Genomic DNA, 19,276 nt, shown 5'->3' with positions numbered 1-19,276 from the left:
ACTAAGTACTAACAACCACTGGCTTACCGATCGCACTCTCTCTTGACATTTCATGTGCATGTGCAAACAGATGTGTTATGTGTCTTTAAGGCCACCTTTGCATGGAGGAAAACTTGCCAAGCGAGAATCACACTCGACACAAGGGTGACAGCGGTGCCACTCGGCCCCAAGGACCGTGGCACGGTGGGAGCGGATGGGTGAGTGTTTGCCTGGGAGCGTTGCCGGAAGAGCTAGGTCTGCAGTTCCCACTTAGAGGAACCGGGGCGGCCGGTGGGAGGGAAGGCCTTCGCGGTCCTGAGCCAGAGGTGGGGAACCTGGCTCCAGGCGGAAGGAGCGTGGGTGGGGCGGGCGGTAGAGCAGGGACGGTGGACTTGTGGGCGGGTGTGGGTTTATGTGGGATCCAGGCTCGCAGGGTGTGGCCAGTTGGCAGGAAGATTTGAGGAGCGTCATCAAACATATGCATTACATCCGGAGCGAGGGCCAGGCAGAGTCCACGGAGGAACCCTGAGAAGACACACACACGGGGTCCCCGCTCCGCTCATCCGCGTGGGCGACATCACCCCTCGCAAACACACCGGGGAGCTTCCTGGTTCCCAGGCGTGGCTTGACCCTCTGCCTCCTTAATCCCAGCTTAGAGTCTGTGGCCCGGCCTTAATCACTTACTCATGTTCAACCTTAAGGAACATGTATGGGGAGCCTGTATCATGACCCCGAGACAGCTTGGGCCACTTAAGAACAATTTCAAGGCCAAATCGTGCGCAAACATCCTGGCCTCATCTGAACCCCCGGCCTCCCCCCGAGGAGCAGCAGGCCGCGGGTGTCCTCCAGAGGGTTCTCAGGGCCGTCCGGTTGTGATGCTTAAATCAAATCATCGTTTGGCTTCGTGCTCTTATTGTTCCTCACACCACCGCCCCCGCCCTTATCACTCCAAGCGGCTCATTCCGCTCCTCACGTTTGTCCGTGCGCCAAGCCCTGCAAGTCCGGCCTCCGGCCCCCGCCCTCCGGCCTCCGGCCCGTCCCTCTCCCCACGGGCTCAGCGTGACCCTCACGAGCCGGCAGTCCTGGTCGCAGATGTGCCTCTGGACCCCGGCTCCTTCTGCGTGCGATCTCGGGGATTTGGACTGAAAACCGAAAGTCAGCATTTTCCAGAGAGTAATTGCTCTTTTACGATAGCTGGAGGATGATAAATGTGTTTTAGCAAGAACAGAGATCCTGGTGACGGGAAAGAACGCGCCCGGGTGGGAGGAACTCACCCCTCGCCTGAGGACACTCGGGACGAGGAGGACGGGCCGGGGCGAGGGGTCCTCCGAGTTCGACATGGTCGCTGTCTTTTAAAACAAAAGCACAGCTGGCTCCTGGGTAAAGCTGGCGTGTGCTCAGCTGTTTGTTTTTGATGATCCTCAACAGAAGATGTTTTCCATTGATTTTTAGAGAGTGGAAGGGAGGTAGGAAGGGAGCGGGGAGAGAGAGAGGGAAGAATGGATAGGGAGAGAGAGAAATATCCATGTGAGAGATCCACATTGATCGGTTGTCTCCCAAACTCACCCCGACATGGGCTGGGGATCAAAGCTGCACCCCTGGTACGTGCCCTTGACCGGGAATCAAACCTGAGACCCTTGGGTGCAGGGGCCGACGGGGGACCGCTGAGCCGCACCGGCCAGGCTGCACTCAGTTGTTTTTCAAACGGAAACCACCAGAGCAGGGGCCCCCGTTACGCTAAATGCTGCCACCACTGAACGGAGCTTTCGGAGAGAAGCGAAGGAATGTTCCCAATGGGCTGCCCGTGCCAGGACCATGGGACGCATCTTTCCGGTTAGAAAGGCGTGCGCTGTGGGGACTTCTCGGTCTGAACACAGTGAGACACTCAGCAGGTCCGACTTCTGCTCACTGAGCACAATGGCTGTGACGCCAGAAGTGACCTGCGCACGAGAGGAGCAACAGAAGGGGTCCCGTGGCCCTGAAACAGGCTGCACATTAAGAACAAAAGAAGAAGAGAGCCCAGCCGTGTGGCTCAGTGGTAGAGCATCGACCTATGAACCAGGAGGTCACGGCTCGATGCCCAGTCAGGGCACATGCCGGGGCTGCGGGCTCGGTCCCAGTAGGGGGTGTGCAGGAGGCAGCTGGTCCATGATTCTCTCATCATTAATGTTTGTATCCCTTTCTCCCTCTCCCTTCCTCTCTCTGAGATTAAAAAAAAAAAAATAAGTTAATTAAAAAACGAAGAAGATAAGCCAAGGAGGAACCAAGTGGAAGCTGGGAGCTGGGGCAGAGTCAGGGAGTGGAGAGGGGGCTGGTCGGGTGGCGTCTGATGCTGGTCGTGCTGCACATCTTTCCTGGGTGACACTGGGTTTCCTCCCGTGCGATGCGGGCGCTGCTGTCTCAGGGCGCGTGCTGGTGGGAAGAACCCCATCGGGCGGGGCGCTGTCCTCCGCTGGCGTCCCCAGCCGCCCGTGCTAACCTGTGTCACCGACACCACAGCTGTTCTCCCTGCTGCGGTCCCTGGGCTGCGGACACGGTGTCCATCCCGCTTCCCGAGCTAAGCTGCCGTCCTCCTCCTCAGCCTGGTCTCTTGTGAGGAGCGGGGACAGTCTGACGGCGGAGGAAACGGGTGACAAGGAGGAACGGACAGCCTATCCAAGGTCCCGGCCATTTCTCCAGGCGGGTCCTTCACTGACGTCCGACCGAGGGAAGGCTGCCCCCCAGCACGTCCCCCAGCACCTCCCTCAGGAAGGTCCCGCCCTGGCCCTCGCTCTCGGGAAGGTTTTTGAGACGAGGTGTTACACTTTGAGCAAGACCACGGGATCTGGTGACAGGAAATTATTTCTGACGACAGGGGAACAGTGATGTGCTTGGAGCCCGGCTGAGACGGGCTCCCGGTGCCCGGCCAGGCCTCTCCGCCACCTGGCTCAGGCTCCTCAGCCCACCCAGGTGTGGTGCCCCGCCCTGCCCCTCCCGTCTGCGAGACCGCCACTGCCCGCACACCTCGCAGGGTTGGTTCATCGAAGGGGGAAGACCCGAGGCCGAAGGAATTTAAAAATCTCCCCACACGGTGTAATGACTTGACAGCCGACAATGAGTGAGTGAAAGAATCACGGTGTCGACTCCTCCTCCTCCTCAGGCTGGCTTCCTCCAGGGGCTAAGGGCCAGTGCCGCACGTAAGACATCCCTTATGAGCATGAACTACCGTCCCCCTCCTGCCTCCATGCGGGGCTGGTTCTTGGGAGGATTGAGAAAGCACACAATCACTTTCTGAGTCTGTGGTTTGGGAGGAGCTGACAAAGATTAAGCCTCACACAAACACCATCAATCAGCTAATCAACCAATCCGTGAAGACAAGGAGAAACATGTAGAAAAATGGATCGCTTAAAAAACCCCACATGAACCCAAACCGGAACGGGAAAAGTGCACATAAAAAAACAGATGGAAAAGTAGAAAATCAAAAGCAACCACTTCAATAAAGCTAACCCAATCAATAATTACACTAAACATTAATGGTCTAAACCAGCCGTGGGCAAACTACGGCCCGCGGGCCAGATCCGGCCCGTTTGAAATGAATAAAACTATTGAAAAAAAAGAGCGTACCCTTTTTTGTAATGATGTTTACTTTGAATTTATATTAGTTCACACAAACACTCCATCCATGCTTTTGTTCCGGCCCTCCGGTCCAGTTTAAGAACCCATTGTGGCCCTCGAGTCAAAAAGTTTGCCCACCCCTGGACTAGACACTCCAAATCAACGGCAGAGACGGTCAGACTCTGTGAAAAAACAGGACTTAACCATGTGCTGTCAGCAAGAAACACACTGTATAAAAAGCAGGTAAGTTAAAAGTTAGGGAACGAAAAACGATAGACTATGGGAAGTGAAATACTATTCTATAAATTGGACTTCAAAAAAATTCTGCTCATCAAAAGACATTGCTAAGAATATATACTTTCGACAGCCCAAACCTTTTCTTTACCATTCTAAACATCCGCGTAGACACCTTGCCTTCGTGATTCATTTACTTGGCATTTTCAACAGAGGGTATAAAAGCAAACGTCTACCCGGTCACTCGGGTTCTCAGGAAGCGGTGTCCTGACTCCTTTGTTCAAATCCCCTTTTTCTTTTTTAAGGAAAAGCCCTCAAACGATATCCCAGAAGTTTAACAGCAGTCGCTGTCGGATAGAAGCCATGTCACCCCGAAGTCGGCAACTGCCAAGAACAGCTGTGCGTGCAGGAGTCCTGTTAACGCGGCAGCCGTGTGATGCGTGTGTCAGCTGTCGCACACAGCCGAGAAGACACCTGGCACTTGGCCTCCCACTGTCCTCCCCTCCAGCCCAGAACCCCGGGGCCTGCGGGAGTCACCACTGTCCCCCTCCGTCCTGTGATGATCAGTCCCTGGCTCAGCCCTTGACCATGTCCTCCTCCCGGTGCCAAAGATGGACACGGGGCCCGGCGTGGCCGGTCACTTCTCCCTCTCCTCTGACCACTGACCACTGACCACTCCCAATGCTGACAGACGGCCGGGTGAGCGCTCAGACACTCGGTAGGGGCACCGGTCACTGTGGAGAAAGCAACCTTGAGCAGCTGGGCCACCGGGGAGGAGATGGGAGGGGCCGCCGGGCAGCTCTGGTGCCACAGGAAGGCCGAGCTCTGCGCCCGGAGCTGAGGGAGCGAAGGCCAGGGCTGCGGACACGTGTGAGTCACGCGAGCTGTCATGTCTGAAGGCAGGAGATGCCCCAGGACTTGGCAGTTTTGTGACTTTAAAAGGATCCCTGTTAAACACGAGCAGGCTCTCGCTAGGGTTCTGTCGCTCCTAACCTAGAGGCAGTGCCCCCCCCCCCGCCCCCCGGGCGTGGTCTGGCGCAGCTCCAGGAGCTGGTGCCTCTGTTAGGGGTCCGCCTCTTCTGGCGAAACCCCAGGCAGCTGGAGCCTGTCTCATGCGTCGCCCTAGCAGGGCGCCGGGTGCGGAGGAGACAGTCAATGGAGTTAGCAGATTCAGGAAAAGAGGGAGAATTTCGTCTAGTTCCACATGGGACTCAAATTCAAATTCTGCCTGGCACACACGTCCCTGCTGCTGGTCTGACGTCCCAGGCCCCGGGCAGCCTGCCTCCCACCCCGTTTGCTGAACCGATTCAGGAGGACCTGGGGGAGGAAGGGGACCTGGGGGGGACAGTCACTCCGCGGGGCCGTTCTGCCAAAGCCTCGCTTTATGAAAAGCAGCCATTGCTGAGCGGCTCCTGGGCAGAGCGGATCAACCCCGAGGAGCGTGAGGGAAGACCCGCCGCGGCGGGGGCGCCCGCTGGGGGACGGCAGGCTGAGAGGAGGAAGTGGGGGGGGGGGCTCTGCATTCTGCCAACAGGGCAGGATCTTCCCCTCCCTGCCCCACCTCTCCAGCAGCCGGCCCTGCCCTCTCCCACCCCAGAAGGACCAGCCCTGGAGCCTCTGCATCCACGTGGCCGAGTGCAGGCCGTGTCTCTCCTCAACGCCCGCACGGAAGGAGGAGCCGTGTGCAGCTGGGTGGTCCTGACCACACGCGGGGGGTGGGGGGGGGGCGGGGAGACACTGTGAGGTCAGTGGAGCCTGGGTGGTCAGGGAAGGCTTCAGGGAGGAGGCGGGCCTGTGGTGGGGCCTTCGGGGGGGAGGAACGTATAAACAGGCAGAAACCTCTCCTGAGGTTCGAACTCTGAATTCTTTGTAATTAATCCCAACAACCGAGCCAAACATGAGACCGGGATCCAGGCTGGCCCCCTTAACACGCCCTCTGTTTATTGTTCTAGCCTTTTCCCTGGTTCCGTAGCAAGAGCCTCTCTTGTCTTTTCAGCGATGACAGTCCCCTGGGCCATGTGGGATCGGCACAGATTATTGTCCAAAAACGGGGGGTGAGCTGCGCCCCTCACCGCAGGCCACGCGCACCCGCCCTCCCCTCCCCGGAGAACCTCCCCTGAGTCCCTCGGGGCTCCCCCTGCATCCTACCCCCCCTGCCTCCCCCCGCCCCCCAGTCACAGCTGTTTTCTGGATGATGCTCTCACGGGCGGTGAGGTCTTGGGGTGCGAGCTCTGCCTTTGTGCCCCAGCCCCTGGCATAGACAAGTGCTCAGTAAACCCGGAAGGAAGGGAGGAAGGAAGAGAGGGAGGGAGGAGAGGGAGCAAGGAAACACCTCTCATGGGATTGGAGCGGATCTGGGCCGTGAGCACCCAGCATGGGGCTGGGCACGGAGCAAAGCCCACTCCCTTCCGCCGCCTCCACCTGAGCCTGGGCCCCAGCACCCTCCACCTCCTCCGATTTGGAGCCGGCTCTGGTGTCGGCTCCACACCCGCAGGCCTGGGTCTGCTGCCCATTAGGATGCGAGGTCATGACACCAGCAGGCAGGCGGGCACTTGGCTTCATAAGGAGCTGGTGTGTTTGGGGGAAAGGCCTCCATTCTCAGAAATCCCAACCCTGAGCAGGGGATTTCACACTGAACACTTTCCGCAAACAAAGCCTTACCCGAGGCCGTTACATAAAACAGATGGAAACCAAGCTGCTTGGGGCCAGAGTCCCCTTGCCCCTGTAGCTCTGGCTCTGGGGGAAGGGGGATGGGGGCCTCCGGAGAGGGTGCCCAGTAGGTGGCCATGACCCTCTGCTTGGAGCAGGAAAAGGCTGCGAGAGGAGTCGGGAGAGTCCAGGGAGCAAGGCGGGGAGGAGAGGGAAGGGGCCGGGCTGGGTGTGAGCTGCCACCCGGGGCCCCCAGAGCAGGTGGCCCTGCTGCTCAGACAGCTGAGGAGAGGCTGGGCCCTGGGCGCACTCTGGGGGGGGGGGGCAGGGAGTTGGGCCCCCTGCACCTTCCCCTGTGATTGCAGGAGGCCTCCAGCCCTTCGTTTCTCTGTCTCACTTCTTCTCCCACCCATCCCAGCCATGGGGTTGGGTCAGATCACTGTCCCTACACGTGGGAGTTGGGGGGGGGGGGAACAGAAATGTGTCCCTGAAAGATGAGTTCAAGTCCTGGCCCCCAGTTCAGTGCACATGATCTTATTTGGAAAAAGTCTTGGCGGGCAGAAGTTAGACCCTCGGATGTAGGGTGAGACTTAAATCCAAGGAGAGGACCTCAAAGAGGAGGGAGCCATGGAGGAGAGGCCACGGGACCACGGAGGCAGAGGCTGGAGGGAGGGGCCGCAGCCACGGAGCAGGAGCTGAGGCTGGGGGGGCGGGGTCCCTCCCTAGAGCCCCCTGGGGGACGGATGTGGGAGGATGCGTTTCTGTTGCATTAAATCCCCGGCTTGTGACAACAGCTGTGGAAACCAGGACATACTCCACGGTCACCAAGGCCCACTCCCAGGCCACGAGCCTGCAAGCGAGTGACAGAAACTGGTCTCCCTGACTCCATGTCCAGCCGGGGCGGTGTGGGAAGTGGAGGGCGGGAGTCACCGCGGCCTAACGGACCCGCTCACCCTGGCTGGGCGGCCGCTGCCTCAGACCCGGGCTTCCTGGGCGCTCAGACCTGTCACCTCAGGGGGAAGTGATCCCGTGCAAGTGCCGTCTGCGGCCGTGGTCGGAGCAGAGAGGAAGTGGGAAATGCGGCAGCCCAGGCGCCCGTGACCCCGGCGCCCAGCCCCGCGGGGGAGGGGGGCTCTTTGCATCTAAACCCACAACTTGGCTTTAAAAAAAAAAATATATATATATATATATATATATATATATATATATATATATATATTAGCAAAACTAGCAGCAGAGGTGGACCGCACAGCCCCCTTCCGAAGTCCTGAAGGGTCTGAGCTCAGTTCCACCGGCCTAGGCTGGGCCCAGGGGCATCTGCTGGGACTACATTTCCCTCTTCAGGCCTCACCCGACTCCTTGCGGCCATGCTAGGCTCCTGGGGGCTGGGCTCCCGCCTTCGGACCAGGGTGAGCGCTTTGGGGCGAGGCTCGGCTTCTCGGGAATAGACTGGGCAGTGGGCTGGGCTCCCAGGCAACATGAAGAGAATGAGGAGAGAGAGCAGCGAGAGAGCCGAGGAAATGGAGAGAATGAGGCCGATTAAAGCAGCTGATCGTACTAAATGCTGATTAGATTGGATGATTGGATGTTGATTAGATTAAGAAGGAACAGACTGGCTTCTGGTTTTAGGGCCAGTCTCCTGCCCTGTGGGGCTAGCCTCGGCTCTTTGGGGTTAGCTCAGATTTTGGGGGCTCTGTTCTCCTGGCCTTGGGTTAGCTCTGAGGAGAGCTGAGCCCCTCTCTCTGCTCCTATGAGGACGACAACCTCAAGGCTCTGCAGACCTCGGCTCTGCCCCTGGGACTGGGCTTGGCTCTTAGGGACAAGGTTTGCCCCTCAGGGTCCTGGCTGACCCCCACCCGGTGAGGTTGGGTTCTGCGGGCCCAGGGCCGTCCTTGGGGACTCACTTTACCTCCTCAGGCCCCGACCACACTCCCTGGAGCTCCTCTGTGGGGCTGGACTGCGCCCTTCGGCTCAGCTGCCCCGGATCTCGGGAAGCAGCCGGAGGGGAGGGCTCCACAGGCCGCCTCGGTGTGTGTAGAAGCTGGGACTTGCTGCCTAACGCTTCTTCCCCCGGGATCCAGGAATACAAGCGGGGCTTCCTATGGCTGCTGCCCAGTGGACCGCCAGGTAGCCGGCTGTCGTGGCCGCAGGACTTCCTCTTTCTCGGAGGAGCCTCCGCGGAGGTGCATGAGCCGGAGGCCGCGCTGCGTGCGCTGTAATCCCGGCACCCGACGGGGTGGGCAGCTGGGCCTGGCGAGGCTTCACTGAGAAGTGCACATGCTTCGTCTCTGAGGGCATTTACTTAACTGAAGACGCCCATCGCCATGGCTTCTGTGCCTTTATTTCACAGGAAGATCTTTAAAGCAACTCCAACTCAGGTCTCCACCGGCCCACGCGGCCCACAGGGCCTCCTCGCCACGCCTGCCGGGGCCAAGGCTCGTTCCGTGCTCCTCCCCCTCCCAACCGACCAAAACGCGCCTGCTGAGCGGGGTGCTTCCCGCAACGGCCCCTTCGCCTCTTCAAACCCGCCCGGGCACCGCAGGGCAGACGCTGAGCCTTTGTCCTGGGAGCTCGGGACGCCAGCAGCTTTCGCGGTGCCCATTCCAGGCGTTTCCCTTGGCAGCTGCGTCCCCAGGAAGGTTCCGGGGGAACCAACGGGCCTGGGTACCTGCCGATGCGGCAGCAGGCCGGCCAGCCGGGCTCTGGACTCCCCCGTGCCGTCCTGCAGGGGAACCTTAAAAGCTCCCTGCTCCCTTGACCTATGAACCAGGCGGTCACGGTTCCATTCCTGGTCAGGGCACATGCCCAGGTGGTGGGCTCGATCCCCAGTCGGGGGCGTGCAGGAAGTAGCCGATCAATGATTCTATCTCATCACGGATGTTTCTATCTCTCTCCATCTCCCTTCCACTAGGAAATCAATAAAAATATATTTTTTAAATAAAGAAGCTCCCTGCTCCCCTTGCTTACCTGGGAGGCAAGGAGTCTCCGGAACCAGAATTCCCGCTCCCCCCGACCGGCCCAACATGGAAACTGCAGGACAGCCCGCCAGCGTCTGCTCTCCGCGCCCCAGATGAGCAAAGACACACCCACGGCTCGGGGGTCGGGTCCATTCCCACGTATTCCACTTAAGACACTCAAATGAGCAATACCCTTTGGCAACGCAAACACATTCCTACTAGCTGAGCAGGCAGGACCGGAGGTTATATGCCCCAGCGGCCTTGTTCTGAGCTATAAAAGGAGGGTCTAGATTTCAAAGGCGCTGAGACAGAACTGCCCCTGGTGGGCCTTCGCTCCTCCTCCTGTTCCTCCTGCGAGGAGCTGACATTTCCTGGAGTCCTGCCTGAGCCAACTTCAGAGAGTCCGAAGTCAAGCCACTGGGGCTTCGGCGTTTTTCAAAAGGGCAGACTCTCCCTGGCACCTCGCACAAGGCCTGGGACGTCATGGATTTTCAATAACTATTTGTTGACTAAGTGAATATACAGAAAGACTCAGTAGGGAAGCAGGGTCCCTTGATAAATAACATAAAAGTCGAATCACAATGCTGTACACCTGAAACGAATATTGTATGTCAACTATAATTGAAATATTAAAAAAATGAATTTAGTCCCGCTGGCGTGGCTCTGTGGTTGAGCATCAACCCGTGCACCCAGAGGTCACTGGTTCAATTCCCAGTCAGGGCACGTGCCCAGGTTGCGGCCTCGATCCCCAGTGGGGGGGGGGGGTGTACATGAGGTAGTCGATAGATGTTTCTATCTCATCATTGATGTTTCTCTCTCTGTCCCTCTCCTTTCCTCTCTCTATAAAAAAATCAATAAGAACGTATTTTTTAAAAAATGATAAAAATAAATTTAAAAAACGAAGAAAAACAGGATAATCTTTCATCCGTAAGTATTTTTTTCCTTCAAAAGCTACACCTCGAAACTCGTGGGTAGACTCCCAGGGAATGGTACTCGGTGCCCAGGCAGGGCCGTCCCCTCTGAAGCCAACCTGGTTCTGAACCGCCAGCTCTAGGGGACGGGGGACCCCGGCTTGTGCATGGCTGAGCATGGCGCCCTGATGAGACACGTCTCTACCGGATGAGATCACTGAGAAACTGCTACGGATCTAAAACACTGTTTTCAAGTAGTACAACGTGCTTCCCCGACAGCAGGCGATGCATTCAGTGAGGTATGGAGCGCACTCCATTTCAATAACTTGGAAGTTATTTAAATAACTCGGAAGGCCAGCACGCTTGCCAAACCACTGGGTGTGTGGTTGCTTCTATAATTAGGCGGCAGTCTGCATCTGGGTCATGGGGGCCGGAAGCTGGGAAACATGGACGAGATGTCACCTTTCTACACAGACAGAGCCCCGGGGACCCCTCAGGCGTGGGGACAGTGTGCGCGTGCCACCCACGCCACCTCAGCGGTGCCCGTCAGGCGGCTGCCGGGTCAGACGTGCCATCTGAGGCCCAGAAACCGAGCGGAGCGAATGGCTCCCGTGGGAAGCTTAGCGGACACGACGCCAGCTTGGCCTCAGCGCTCTGTGGGCCCGTGACCAGGCCTTCCGATGACGCGCGTGGAGAATGCGTCGGTCAAGCAAGCGAAGACCCCTCTGCCTTCGCTGAGCAGAACGTGCTTATGGAAACGGTGGGGCCGAGGGTCAGAGCGGAGCCCCCATCCGAGTCCCGCCGGCCCTGCCTGCGGAGCACCCGGGCATCACGCTGAGGACCTGGCTCCCAAGTCAGGTGTGGATCTCCACCCCGCCCTGACCCCACCCCGCCCCAGGTAGGGATGCCAGATACAGACTCCAGGTACATTTGGATTTAAGATAAACAACAAAGAAATTTTTGGTATAAGTATGTCCCCAAAATATTACATGGGACTTACTTATATACCTGAGGGTCCCTAGGCCTGGCCGGCAATCAGGGCCGATCGGGGCCTTCCTTCTCCCAGCTGCCGTCTGCTGGCTGCCGGCCGGGGCCTGCCTTCATTCTGTGCCGCCCCCTGGTGGTCAGTGCACGTCATAGTGAGTGGTCGAACTTCGGTGGGTCGAACTCCCACGGGGACAATTTGCATATTAGCCTTTTATTATATAGGATATTTTTTAAAGCCTGTTCATCTGAAGTCCAAGTGCAAAGGAACATGCTATTCTTCCTTTGCTGAATCTGGCAACCCTACACGGGGGGAAGCCCCATGGCAGCGTCTACCACCCAGGAGACGTCAGGGTGCTGTGTATTTTTGTGTCATTACAGTACCTGTAAACATTTAGATGCTTTATGCAATAGTTTACTTCTCCTTGTCTGCATCCATCCACTCAGTCCTAGTTTTGCTGACTCATGGCGTGACGAAGTGGCCCTTAACGTCTCGAAGGTTTCCTCCAGCAAACATCAGGGTCGCCGCGACTGGCTTGTACTCCGTGGATTCCACAGGCAGCAGTATCCACGGCACGGGGATGCTCCGAAAGCGCAGCGCGGCACTTAGATCCTCGGACCAAACCCCTGACCCTTCCATGCTCCCTTTCAACCGAGAGCCCCTCTGGAAGGAGCCCGTGAACGGCGGGAATCGTGCTGCTGCTGCTGACACAGAGGTGGCCCCCGGCAGCCTTGCAGGAAGGATTTTCACAATCTCAGCTACTTTTACAAAGAAAAACACCCTGTTTTCTATTATGAAAAATAACCTAAAAATAGTTCCCCGCAGCACGAGGACAAAACCATCTGCGGGGTCCCCCTCTGAAGAGATCATGTTTCTGTAGATTTTCTCGATCTCCAACTGTGCCCACAAGTTCTGAAATCTTAGGCAGTCAGGTCGACGTGGCAGGTAAGACACATCAAACTATTTAATCCCATTATTCATGCTGCAACTACTTTATACTCTTCCTTCACATCACAGAAGACGCAAATCACACACGTCCAAGTAAACTGTGAAACTGCATTCAACCGCATCCTAAGCTCCACTGAAAAGCTGCATTAAACTGTTTCTACCGTTCATTGATCGATAAAAGCAAAACTCCAATGATCTAGACGTGACTATAGAGAAAGACCGGCGCTCGGGAGAGAAAAACGCAGACAGCGTGTCTGGAAGTGGGCTGCCTGGTGTGCGTGTGAGAGAACAACCCTCAGCCGGTGCAGGCAATGCCCCGCCCGCGGCACCGCCCAACCTGGGTTTGCATGTCCTCTTCGTAAGCACAGAGATGCCGCTCGCTGGGGACAGCTGGGGACAGCTGGGGACAGCGTGAGCGTTAACGTAAAGAGAGAACCTGAACAGGGCCTGGATGTGTCCGCGGGAAAGAGGAGAGGAAGGCAGCGTGAGCACTGACCTTGCCGTGAGCGCTGCGCCTCGGGTTCCAGAAGTCTCCATCCAGGAGCGAGGCGCTGACCACCTCATAGGCTCCGGCCCCGTCCTCCGTCCCGGCCGGCGCGGCAGGTGCGACGGTGCGTCCCACGGTCAGCCCTGCGGCAAAGAGAAAGCGCCTGTCTTCAGCCGGCCAGGGGTCAGGGGTCAGGGGGAGTGTGTCTGGGAGGTGAATGGGGGTAAGGAAACCACCATCGACTAATCTCGAAGTGAGTGTTCAGCTGGTGGAGTCCCTGCCACTCCAACCACAAAACTCTGCAACTGAAAACAAAATTCCACTTTTTCCTTCAAGACTCGGGCACGTGCAGGGTGAGCATCGGAGAGAAAGTATGTCATTCCGACCCCCCCCCCCGCCCCCCGCCAGGGGCACCCACTGCACCGGGACCTGTGAGCGATGGATTCGCACTCTGCCCGAGATCGATCGGCTCTCTGCCCAGTCTCCAGGCTTCGGCTGTGTGAGGACTGAATCCATCTCCCGGAGCCGGGAACCGGCCCAGCACCTTGCCAAGCCCTCGCTGGCCTGGCACAGGCTCATTGTATGTGCTTCGGGGCGGGAATCTATAGACAGAACTAATTTGCCAGCTCAGACCGACTAGCCGGGGCTGTGAAAAAAATTAAATCATTCAGCAAACGGCTACGTGATCTTGTTCCCCGGGTCCTGTCTGTCCAACCAGCTGCTGCACCGACACCGGCTGGTGCCGCCCGACTTCCACGGACGGTCCTGCGGGGAACGGCTACGCTTCTCCCCTGGAGAGTGTCCCGTCCACGTCCAGTGCCCCCCCCCCAGCCCCGCTTCCCAGGGATTTCCCGGTCCGCTCCCGGCGAGGCCCGCGCCTGCGAGTCCTGGGACAGGACAGCCCCCGGGGGGACGGAGCGGAGCGCACGGTATTCCCATCGCCGCCGCGGCCGGACGCAGGCTTCTCAGACCTGAGTCATCAGGCGCAGTTTTAAGTTACGGAGGAGTCCCGTTTATTGGGCACAAATGGTATTGAAATTTTAATCCTAGACATTTTACGGCCCCCCGAGCACTCCTAAATCCACACCGTTTTATCATCCTCGACGTGGAAGTCTGCGGTTACATTTCGGTTACAAAAGGCTCGCTCCTCGCTGGGGCTGGGGGGGATTCGCCGTCTGACACGGCCTCTTCTGGAAACTTCTCAAGCTGGTCGCAAAGCGTTTGAAACTCCAGGTGTTGAGAACCAAAGGGGATTGGGATGAACCCAACGCTGGGAACGTGGCCAGCGGCAGAGGGGTGCGCGGGGGGGGGGGGGGGGGGGGGAGGGGGCGGGAGAGGAGGGAGGGGTGTGCGGGGCCCCTCAGCCACGTGGGGAGGAGGGGGAAGAGAGGGCCATGAGCACAGGCGAGTGGGGGTGGGTATGGGGATGGGGCTGGAGGAGCTGGGTCTCCGGGGCTGAACCTGCACGCACCCCAACAGGATGCGGGGCCGCTGTGCCGGGGGAGGGGCTCCCGGTGGGGGCATTGGCGGCCCCGGCGGAGGGCAGGCTGGTAAGGAGGGAAGGGCCAGCTGCGTGGAGGACCACATGTCCGCCTCCGGGCTGCAGGGGAGCCGCCCCGCGTGGACTCTTGGATCAAGGGGCTTTGCCCAGGGGCTGGACTTGTTGCCCTCCGCGAGCCCAGGTAGGGCAGCATCCTCACTACAAGCAGGGGCTCTGGGGGAAGACACCCCCATCAGGACGAGCGCCCCCAGGAGCTGAACCGCGGTGCGTCCTGGTCCCGGAGGTAGGCTGCCTCCCTGTCCGTGCGTTCATTCACCCTCTCACTCACCCGTCAACACCCGTTCTTCCCTGTGGCCTCTGAGGGGCGCCCTCGACCCCATGTCTTCCACGCAGAAAGCCCATCTTTCTCCTCCAGGCACACTGCCCCGTGCCCCCGGGACCCACGCCCTCTGCCTACGGCGCCGGGGCCCTCCTCCTGAAGACGCTGCCCTGTCTGTCCCTGTGCCCTCCTCACCCACGTCCTGCACCCAGGAAGCTGGGCCGCCTTCGAGGGCCGAAGCCGCAGGAACCACGCTGAAGAACACGCTCGGCCTCCAGCCCCCTCTCCCCCCGTCCTGACCCTTTCACCTACATGTTCCAGCATTTCCACCCAAAACGAGGCCTTCGCGCTGGAGTTTTCTCTTCCAAGAGGCGTTATTTCCAAATCCCCCCAGGAGAACAGGCCGCCAGCGCTGCAGGAGCTTGCACAACCTTTTTAAGAAACGAGTGGCTGCACCCCCCTGCTCCCCACGCCCCCCCACCCCCCCACACACACAGTGTCTGCGATCAGAAGGCTCTTCCCAGGAGCGCTCCCTGTGTGTTTACACCCGGGCATTTATCTCAGATGATGCAAATGAAGAGCGTATTTGTGGGGCATGGACAGGCAGAAGGCGTTCTGCACGGCGGTGAGACAGCAGAAGGTATCTGATGGACTGGTCTTGTTGACAAACCATAAAAGCAGGTCTTCAATGATGTGAGCATTCACGCCGTAGACACACAGGGAGAAATATGACCTTATAAAACAGATAGTTTGCATACATTTTTGTTTCTCACAATATTTGGGCATCGACGAAGATCAGTTGCCGAAATAAAACGTGGAAGTCGCCAAGCCTGGGGAGGGGCCTCTGGCCTTCCTGGCCCCGGGGCCCCCTGACCCTGTTGGCTGTTTTGCTGGAATGAAATGGCCAGTTGCCTTCGGTCTCACAGAGGAAAGGAGCACGTCAGATGCTTCAGTTTTCAACAATGATCCTCTCTAACAACCGCCTGCTTCCCCCGGAGCCTGTGCCTGCATCTGAACTCACGGTCTCCGCACCAATTACAGCTGGTCAGACGGGAGTGCCAGGCCTGTTCCTGGGGCAGGAGTCTTTGGCGGCAGTGACTTTTCTGGTCTTGAAAATGCCAGCAATGAAGACACTGCCCCAGAAGGACTCCAGGCCCCCGGGGTGAGTCGCCGGGCGTGGCTGCCATCCGTCCGGCCCTGGTCCTGCTCTGGCCAAGCCCCCTTTGCCCTTCTTACTGAGGGAGGCCCGGGCCCACCCAATGCCCACCTAGGGGCTCTGAGATAGTGAACAAGGGATTTCTTGCAGCCACAAGACCTGGCTCTGGTCCTGACTTTGGAAAGAAAAGAAACCACGTCCCATAGAACAATTGCAATTTTGAAAAGATGTTTTATGTGTCATTTCAAAATTCAAAGAAAGCCAGCATCGCATAGATGTCTCCAGTGGATTCACACCCCACGCACAAGTGTCCTCGACCACACACACAACTCTGCCTGCCCCCAGCGCCTCCGTCCGGGGCAGCAGAATCACTTACGCCCCGTTGACGACGTTGACGTGTACGATCATACCCCTGCCCGTCAGTGAAGCCATCGCGAGTCCCATTTTACAGATGGCGAGACGGAGCTATAGTCATGAGGACCGTCCCCAATGCTGCTCATGGATAAATGGCAGAAATGAGAGCGAAACCCAAGCCCTTTCCATCTCAAACGCACCAGTTCGCCTTGCCTTTGTCGCGGGGACAAGACGTGCCGCGGGACTTCGTGGGCAGGGGTTTTGGAGGCGGGTCAGGATTTTTCAAAGTTTACTTTGTAAGAAATGACAGAAGGGGAGGGACCTCATGGTTAAGATCTGCACGGCAAGAGCGGCTTTTATTAATTTATTTATTTAAAAATATTTTTTATTGACTTCAGAGAGGGAAAGAGAGGGAGAGAAACATCAATGAGAGAGAATCATTGGCAGGCTGCCTCCGGTACCCCCCACACTGGGGATGGAGCCCTCAGCCTGGAATTGAATCCATGACCTCTTGGTTCATAGGTCGATGCTCAACCACTGAGCCACATCGGCCAGGCCCAGGAGCGACTTTTAGAAGTTAACAGCGAAAGGACAAGGATGGGAACTAGTTTATTCTATTCCCTACTGTACACTGACTGACCGAGTCAGACAACAATGAAAGAGCCGTCCTCTGCATCTCCAGGCAAGACCCGGTCCCATGCCAGGCTCCCCAACGTGCTCACTGCACCACTGGCCATCACTGGTCATCACTGGCCACCGCTGACCACCTTCTGCTGAAATGGACATGCAGCTGGGAGGCCCCGGCTTTAGGATCTGGCTTCACCCCACTCCTCTGACCGGGTCTTGCCATGCTCCGCCCACACTCCGCTCCCTGGCCTCCTTCCCTCCTCGGGGGACCTGAACACCCCCAAGTCTTCACTCTTGGCCACCTTCCCTCTCCACTCTCACTGCCCCCCAGAGAGCTCATTAATGTATAAGCAGATGTTGCCCAAATCAATATTTATCCATGTGGCCAGGTCCCTCCAGCACAGTCTGTGCTACAACATCCACTGGATACTTCATTTCAGTGTCCTGGTACCGCCATCACCTCTGATTCACCACGTTTAACAATCAAAGGTTCCTGGCCCTGGCCAGGAAACAAAACATTTCCCTTCCCACGCGTCCGCCAATGCCACCACCGCTCCCCCGCTCCCGCTCCCCGAGGCACGTGGCCGGGCACGTCTTAGACTGCAATCCTTTGTGACCCCCGGAGTCAACGCCTCCAGTCGGGGTTCTGTGCTTGGTTTTAGCTCTCAGCAGCTCCCACTTCTTTTTTTTTTTTTTTAATATATTTTATTGATTTTTTTTTTTTTACAGAGAGGAAGGGAGAGAGGCAGAGAGTTAGAAACATCGATGAGAGAGAAACATCGATCAGCCGCCTCCCGCACATCCCCCACCGAGGATATGCCCGCAACCCAGGCACATGCCCCTGACCTGAATCGAACCTGGGACCCCCCAGTCCGCAGGCCGACGCTCTATCCACTGAGCCAAACCGGTTTCGGCAGACACACACTTCTTAACTAAACCCTTCTAGAGCCCTCCTCACCCGCAGGTCTGCCCTCTCCCCACCTGAAGGGAGAGACGTCTGACGTCTGAAGGGAGCTCAATGGGGGCAGGGCTTCCCAGCCAGAGAACAAGAAGGGAAAGGGCCTGGGGCAGGAGAGAGCCGGCGGGTTCTAAGGACAGAAAGGCAGTCCCTGTGGCTAACAGACTGGGAAAGGGAGCCAAGGGCTGGAGGGAGGGTGGGCAGAAGTGCAGGAGGCGGCAAGGCCTGGACCGTGGCGGCTCCCCTGAGGCACAGGGTGGGTTTTCTCTGAGCGCAGCATGAGCCTGACTCATGTCAGGACCTTCCCGCCTGAGAACGGAGTGCGGGAAGGCTGGAGGAGAGCGGGCGCGAGAGAACTATTCGCGGGGTGAAGGGCGACGCTGAGCAGAGGTTACAGTCAGTGAGCACTTACAGGCTACAGCGGGGACCCTGTGAACAGCGGCTAGCCATCGCGCCCCACGCTCCCCTGTAAGTTTAACTTGTTTAAACCTCAAACAACCTTGAGATGTTTATCCCCACTGAAGCAGGGAGGAAAGCGAGGCGCAGGGCAGCGAAGCCACTGCCCACAGGTAGGAGGCCACCCACACAGCCAAGGACCAGGGTCTCCGCTGCCGCCGCACACGAGACACCCAGTCCCTCTGGCCAAGAGACACCGGGCATGAAACTCAGACCCCGTCCTGAGTCCCCCACGTTCCAGAACCTCATCGCAGGATCGTTCCATCTCGCTCCTCCTGCTGTGACCACACCGACCCCCCCTGCTGACCACTCACTGCCCAGCTGGGCCTTGTCTCACACGCTTTGCATGAGAAGATTCTGCTCTCAACCCTTCGCGCACCCGCCCCCCACCCCCACCCCCATTTCCCTCTTCACGTCTCAGCTCGAGGATCAGCCCAAGAGGCTGCCTCGCCCAGCACCCTTCCTCCCACCCAAGGCTCTCTCCTGCTCATCCTCCTGTTTTTCTCCTTTCCTGGCATTTCTCAGGAGCTCAGCTTTGTTCATTGACTCATCCTTTTGTCTGCCGCCACCACCCGCCTCCAGTCTGCGGGGCACTGCCGGTCAAATTCGTGGCTGGGCCCCCTGTGCACACGCGTATTGAATGAGTCATTCCCACACAGATGAATGGGTCCACAGCCTTGTGATCATGATGGGGGTGGTGGTGGGGGGGGGGTAGGGCGTAGTCCCGTCTCGGAGGGTCTGACAGGTGAGCGATTTCTAGCTCCCCCAGCAATGGATGGTCCCTGGCAGGTCACAGCCCAGACCCGAGCCCACTGAGTCCCGCTGATGAGCCAGAGCTCCAAATCACGCCTCTTTAGTGAGAAAGGAGCGAGTCAGCCAGGATCCTCGTCTGAGCATTTTGCTCGTTATCTTCCCAGCAGGAAATCGCTTCTGAAAAGCCGAATTAGGACCAGAACGGCGAACTGAGGAGCCCTAATTGGAACTGTCATCACGGGAGCCTGATATTTCCTTCTCGGCTCACGAGCGCGCACCTGCGGCGGGAGCCGGGGAGAGCCGAGTCCCAGCGGCACCTCCGCGCCCCAGAGCGTGTGGGCGCCACTGCCGCCGTGAACTTGAGCGCACTCTCCGTGGCCTCGGGGAGCCCCAAGGCTGGCTCTCAAA

At 58.2% G+C, this 19,276-nt stretch overlaps 1 protein-coding gene across 1 annotated transcript in view; it reads right to left on the bottom strand.

Moving 5' to 3' along the window:
• The window catches only part of ADAM12 (ADAM metallopeptidase domain 12), a gene marked incomplete at both ends in the record, with an annotated part of 151,416 nt that overhangs the window by 113,088 nt on the left and 19,052 nt on the right, over nucleotides 1-19,276 (bottom strand). The window contains one exon of the mRNA XM_081104541.1: nucleotides 12,754-12,887. Within this exon, the coding sequence (XP_080960667.1) occupies nucleotides 12,754-12,887 (134 nt within the window). The remainder of the gene's footprint in view (nucleotides 1-12,753; nucleotides 12,888-19,276) is intronic.

The sequence above is a fragment of the Myotis nattereri genome (assembly GCF_964212035.1).
Source record: "Myotis nattereri genome assembly, chromosome: 13".
Taxonomy (NCBI): domain Eukaryota; kingdom Metazoa; phylum Chordata; class Mammalia; order Chiroptera; family Vespertilionidae; genus Myotis; species Myotis nattereri.
This window is presented reverse-complemented; position numbering and strand designations above follow the sequence as displayed.